The 6808-nt window shown below is 41.1% G+C and overlaps 1 protein-coding gene across 1 annotated transcript in view; it reads left to right on the top strand.

The window, feature by feature from the left end:
- The first annotated feature begins 221 nt into the window (after nucleotides 1-221).
- rxraa (retinoid X receptor, alpha a) overlaps nucleotides 222-6808 on the top strand; it is a 96854-nt gene continuing 90267 nt past the window's right edge. Inside the window, 1 exon segment of the mRNA XM_029444121.1 lies at nucleotides 222-921. Within this exon segment, the coding sequence (XP_029299981.1) occupies nucleotides 894-921 (28 nt within the window). The 5' untranslated portion in view covers nucleotides 222-893.

Genomic DNA, 6808 nt, shown 5'->3' with positions numbered 1-6808 from the left:
AAATTCACATTTCTTTGAGATGGACAAAGTTTTGACTACATCTGAATCGGAATGTACAACACATTCATGTAGTCGTTTAACTAAATTGCAAATATACTGGCAATTAAATGTCATTCTTGGATCTTAGTTTTCTGTTGCTAACAATAATGATATAATTCTCCAATCCAGTCTCCAGTTATTTATACCTGAGTTTGAGTTTCAAAACACTGGATACAATGCTATCAAATAGTATGTTGTAGCAGTTTCTAGAGAGAGATCTAGGCTAATTGCTTCAGCGGTGAGTATGCATTGGAAACATGTATCTATTGAGCTAATAGCTCTGGTTCAACAGATGTGGCCAGGTTAAAATAACATAAGATAAGCAGTGAAAAGTATAAGTAGCCTAGCTGCTGCTCACCTGAAAGGGCTCTGCACGATTTTGTATAACCTCTACCTCAAGGAAATTCTGCAGACTTTTAATATCTGTGATGAAATGCAATACATGTTTGCCTTTTATTTGTGCGTTGTTCATTTCAAAGTTCACGGTAAGTCTGTATTTGTGGTGTCGCTGCTGCTCGGCGTACGTTGGTGGGAGTACCCCCTGCACAGGTCCCTTTTGCAGTGCAGATCCAGTAGTTGGAGTTGTTGTACACACCGGAGCACGAGAGGGAGAGGAGAGGAGCGCGAGCGCAGCAGCTGAGTGAGCAAACAGAGGTAGAAACATTAGGTTATCTTCTGAGACTATCACACATTGACTTGTCACTTTTACCGCTTCGTGCCGAGTCTACTTGAAGAGGAGGACAGCAGCAGCTGCAGCAGCGCCCTGGTCTGGTCTGGTGTGCTCGAGCAGCCGCCTGTGAAAAACTCCCAAACGCGGTCGTCTCAGCTGGCATGAGCTAACCTACCAGACAGACATGGAAACCAAACCGTTCCTTTCATTGGGTAAGTTTGTTTGTTTAATGACTAAGCCTTGTTCGGTTTTTGATAGGACTTTCATCTAGTGTGAAACGTGTCCTCGCTCTGGGTTTTTTTCTTCTGTGTGCCACTTTTTCTCTTTTGACAGCGCGTGCAAGCGAGTTGCCAAATACATCAACATTTATGGAGCTGTTGACAAGCTTTAGCGGACGTTTATTCTACTATAACTAAAAGCTGATATGTCTTCTCTGTGTTATCTAATGTAGCTATTTGAGCTGATGACATTTCGCTGTGATGCGTAGTGACATCTCGCTTGGGATAAGCTGTGCGCATACCTCGCGTGCGCTGCAGTTAAATGTAGTTCTTTAACTTTTCTGAAAACTTTATTTTAATTAAAGTCACTTCCATAAGATAACGTGCAAACCATGTGGAAGATTTCTATGTTAGCGTTTGCTTTCAAGAAGGACTGCATTTAAACATTGTTGCAGAAAGTAACGGCGGAATTTGAACTTGCACTAGCAGTTTCTCTTTTTGTACTTTTTTAAAACTTTGTTTTAGCATGTGCTGTCTGTATTAAGCTAGCTTAGGTGTCCTGTGCAAGATGTGTGCGTTTCATAAAGTCACCTGGTAACTCTTTGATTAACTATTAAAGATACGCATGAACGCCCTTTTGAAGCTTTATGTTGTCTTTCACGTGATTTGGTTGATCTTATTTCCGTTTGACTTTGAATGTGTAGCTAAGTAGTTTGAAAATGAGCCCAAGGTGCATTAAAAATTTGCTCAAACAAAGTTGCTTGACTTGTTAAGGACGGTCTGGCTTTGTCTCTTAAAACTAAAGATGCAATTACAAACATGTGACACAGGTGCCATTTCTGAGCTTTAAACAAGACTGGTGTGTGTGTGGATGAACATTTTTTATTTAATCTTCAAATAGTCACAAACTATGGAGGGAATTTTTTTATGCTGCTTTTCCCCAAAAAAGTAAAGACTTACAGCAAAAAGGGGGCATTTACACAGCTGTCATAATTTCAAATAGTTATGTTTGAATTTCTAGAAAACGTTCAACAATAATTTAAATGAAATTAGGCCAATCAAATTTTTGTTACGGGCTCCTTTTAATTCCCACTTTAAACACAGTGTCACACACGATCACTGTATATTTTGAATGCTGAGCTGCTATTGTGAGTTTGTCAAAGTGAACAGAGCAGACCCTTGTCCCCTGCAGCAGAGATACAGCACAGAGCTGCAGTTCAGCCCTGTTATTGTGTCTACTGCTCTTTCATGAGGGCGTCGCTACAACTCAACACTGCCTGGATGCACCTTGGAGATTCACGGGGACTTCTGAGACACCGGGCCAGCTTTCTTCTTCTGTTACATGGCCATGCTCGCTGACACTGTCGCCCCACAACGCCCTTTATGTGGCTTCCCAGAAATACTCGCTACACAGACTGACGGGCTGTTATTACAGGTGCAACGTATTGTGTGTCGGTGCTGAAAGTGATTCAAGTTTCAGTCGGCCTGAATGTACACCAGAGTAGCTCATGCAGACACTTGACAGCAGTCAGCCTCTGCGGTTGGTGTAAGGCTCAACACTTAATTGTTTAAATGACGAGGAACACTTTTGCAGCAGTGTTGGATCTCGTCTCTCCCTCCCAGCCACGCCACATGCTGTATCAGCAGCTTTTTCATCGCCTATACAGCCCTAATCTGTGAGCCTTTAAATCGGCATTTCTATTTAAACTTGCTCTATCAAAGGTCCACTTTGAGTGTTGATTGGTAATTGGCCATTTCAAGGACGCCGCTATCTGCAAAGTCCTTGAACGTATCGATTAGCCGCTCACTCAGTGAAATAATCTGTCGTGCTGCATTAGAAATTCTGACAAGCAACTGTTTGAAATGACAGCGAGTACATTTTACAATTATGGATCGGTTGTTGGCTGTGATGATGACACCCCCCCCACCCCCTTTGGCACCAAATGCTCAGTACTGTATGGGGATGTGCAGCCTCCATATCTGACATTAAGCTATGAAGACTGAAGGGATGACATTGAAAGGAGAATGTGTCCTTTTGAAAGAGCAATATGAGGCTGATCGTGACAGTCTGTCAGTGAAATAAACAGTGTTGCTAGGAAAGGAGAGTCTTTAAATGTGAGGTGAAAAGCCTGTAAGTCTGTCAACTTTATTGATTTGGTTGATTAATATCTGGCAAATATGTTAGCAGATAGTGGTAGTTCACCAAAAGGACATTTCACCAGCTGAATGGTGCACATTCCTGGCTATATTAGTTTTATTGAAAATTTCCTCACCAAATCAGGGGACTATGGATAGAGTATGTTGTTTCCCCTCAGTGACAAATGTGGGCTATTTGAATAAAATACACTTGATGGCAGTTGTACAGCAGTCATTTATAATTAATTAATTATTAAAGCATGTGATTTAAGATACAAAACTTCCTCTTTTGATAGATGGCAATTAATTTATTTGAAAAGAGCCTTTTACCATCTGCTAAAGAGGTGTGTGTTGTTTTTTTCGGTGGAACTAAACTCTATGGTGCTTTCTGTTTGGGGGAACATAAGGTACACGCTCCCAAAATCATTGAAGTTCATGGTATTTTGTGAGTGTGAGTGTGAGTGTAGTGAGTGTGAGTGTGAGAGAGAGAGAGAGAGAGAGAGAGAGAGAGAGAGAGAGAGAGAGAGAGAGAGAGAGAGAGAGAGAGAGAGAGAGAGAGAGAGAGAGAGAGAGAGAGAGAGAGAGAGAGAGAGAGAGAGAGAGAGAGAGAGAGAGAGAGAGAGAGAGAGACTTTTTCTGGCAGGAACAAAGGTAATGCAGGGTGTTTGTGTGTGTGTGTGGTGTGAGTTAGCTGGTGGAATTACACTGCCAAAAGCATTTGGCCAAGTTTGTCTTTTACGGCCGTCCAGTTTTGTGTTCCTGATGTGATGCTTTTGCTCCCCTTTTGAGAAAAGGGGCTGCAGCTGTCATTTTTATTGGAGGAGTTTTATAGCGAGACTTAATGGCTTAAAGTGACAGCTCTCTCTCCCTTTCTCTTTTTTTTCTCTCTCGCTCAATCTCACCCACGAGGCCTTTTACTCAAGCAAATCAAAGAAAATGTGCTTGCCTGCTATGTGCCCACCCTCCAATTTCCCACCCCTCACCCCTGCCAACATCCAAAGCAAACTGTACGAGAGAAGAAAAAGATTTACACTCCAATTATGAACACAGCGAGAGTGTGTGTTTTTTAAATTACAGTTAACTGGGATGAAGTGTAGACCAGTGTTTTTGTTTTCCTTCATGGAATAATATCTCTGCCGATCATTATAAAGCATTAAGCGTTGGCTTCAGATAAAACTGAGCATATTTTAGCCTGTCATGCTCTCCCCTCTGCAGCGCTCACTTGTTCATGTTCTAAACATAGTACGAATCAGAAACTGCTGGAAGGCTTTTTGATGCACAAATCATGGAATGACTCCAAGGCTCGTTAATTATTTGTGTAAGGAACTCCTCGCTCGCAGGAGGTCTTTATTGATAACGGCCGCACTGAACTTTGCACCTCAAACCTTGACCTTTGCTCCTCGTATACTCGATCATTTCAGGAATTTGCCTTTGGTGTTGGATCTGTTGTTTAAAGTGTTTTAAAGACAGTAGCAAGTAGTTTTTTTTTCTTTGTCTTTTTATCGAAGGTCCTTTCCTTTTTTTTTTTTTATCCTGCGTCATTCCCTCTGTGTCTAGATTCCATTATTTGTGATTTGTGGTGATTAAAATTTGTGCTGCAATATAAGAAGTAGTCTAAGTGAAGTCTATAAACTAGTGAAATATGGATTTATGTTCTCAGAGCCCAAGGTGACATTTTCACATTGCTTATTATATCTTATGCCGAAACCCCCAAATATTTAGATTATATTAATATAAAAGACAGAAAAGCAGATCCTCACATTTTCAAAACAGGAACCCAGGAATGTGAAAATGATAATGAACCATTCTTTTTAGCAGTACTGTACACTCACACTAGTTTAGATTCCAGAGGCTTGGTTGTTGCTGTGCATACTTTCACTACTCACTCAGTGTTGGAATCATCTGAGCACCGTTAGTCTCAGGGTTTAGTCGCAGGTCCTCCTGAGTGTCTGTGGGCTGGCAGTATTCAGGGTGCGTACAGCCAGTCTTTTGAAGTGGGAAACGTTGTCTCTGTGGGGATTTGACCAGATCACTCTCATAATTCGCATTGAGAGGAAGGTCGGTTTGCCCTACTCTAGCAGCCAGAACTCTCTTCTCTGTGTTCTGTGTGCATCACAGCACCACATTGAGAAAAAGACTGACAAAGACAAGTGACACTGAGATTGAAGGAAAAATATATGAGTAATAAAGAAAATAGCATATTGTGTTGTGAAATGAAAACCCTGCCAAGAAAGCAAAAAAGAAAAAAAAGAATCCTCAAGTTGGCATGTTTTCAATAATAAAAACAACTGTCGACTCTTCTTCTGTGATCGTGGTAATGCATGAAAATATCTTGGTTGTTTGGCGGCTATGATGTGTTTTGTAATTAAGTTATGAGCACACAGGCTTTGATGGGTATTCGCTGGAGAGGGATGACGAATTGAGCGAATCTTAGATATGCTATGCTCCTTCATGTCATTATATTTCCTTATGCCCACATTTTATTCCATGCTAATTATAATTGGCCCCAATGAGAACCACAGATGTAAACAAAAAGAAAAAAAGTTGATTCATTTTTGCTTTAAGTAGTCGTGTAGAACAATGTAGCAGGAGTGAACAGAGTTCTGTTTTCTGCATCCAGATGATAGGTCACAGAAGTGAGATATAACTACAATGGATCATTACTTTACATGTTGTAATAATATGTATCTGTTACACTGGCTACGATATCTTCAGTGTGTAACATCATCAAAAGCTGGAATTATGTGTTTGATGTTTCTGCGCTCCTCGGAGAAAGAAGAATAATTAAATTGTGGACTTCAACTGCGAGGTTGTTTTTAATAAAACTGTATATTCAGGTGTATTCAAACAGTGCTCTCAGTGTCTTCTACACACACACACACACACACACACACACACACACACACACTGTGTGTATGTACATGTAAACACTTGCCACAGCAGAAACAGAGAAAGGTAATTAAGAGTCTCGCTGCTCCGTTACAGTTTATTTTTGAGGTCACAGGGAATGAGAGGAGGAGTCCCAATGTGCCCCACGCCTTGATCCCTCCCTCTACCACCACCACCGTCTTTGCCGTTATGTTTGTCTGTCACCTTGCCAGATGCCAGGGGGGTGGGGCTTCCACGCGCTGCTGGGCACAGGGCCATGGAAATCCCACAGCATGCAAAACACCTCGGTTATGTTCTGTGTGTGTGAGTGTTTGGGTGTAAGCAGAAGGCAGCAGATGGTGGAAGGTTATGTGCATTTACACCTGCACGCAAACAAATGCGTGACATTATATTTTGCCAAATCAGATTAATTGCTAACAACCATTTTTTCAATACCTATGATTAAATGCTGTATGTATGCATGCCACAGGAACACATAATAGTGATTTAAAGATTAAAGGAAAGCAGTTTTGAGAGCAGCATAAAGAGTGTTTCTACTAATGCTGTGACTTTCACTGTTAAATGGAAGGTTTGGCATTATTATCTCGATGAATTTTAAGTCACTCTTGAATGTTTTTATATTTATAGAAGAAAGAAGATTTGTAAAAGTACAAAGGGGTTTGCCAAGATAAACTAAAAACGGGCTCAGGTTATCCCCATGTTTCCTTCCCCAGTCAGGTGTAGGTTTGCACTGGCATGGAAATGAGATATGACCCCAGTGAGTCCACCTCATGCTGCCAAATTTGAGAGCAATCCCAAGTCGGTTAAAGTGTAGTTATTTCTTCTTCAGAAAGAAAGAGATACGCTTGCTTTGAAC

This window comes from Cottoperca gobio, chromosome 12, assembly GCF_900634415.1.
Source record: "Cottoperca gobio chromosome 12, fCotGob3.1, whole genome shotgun sequence".
Taxonomy (NCBI): Eukaryota; Metazoa; Chordata; class Actinopteri; order Perciformes; family Bovichtidae; genus Cottoperca; species Cottoperca gobio.
This window is presented reverse-complemented; position numbering and strand designations above follow the sequence as displayed.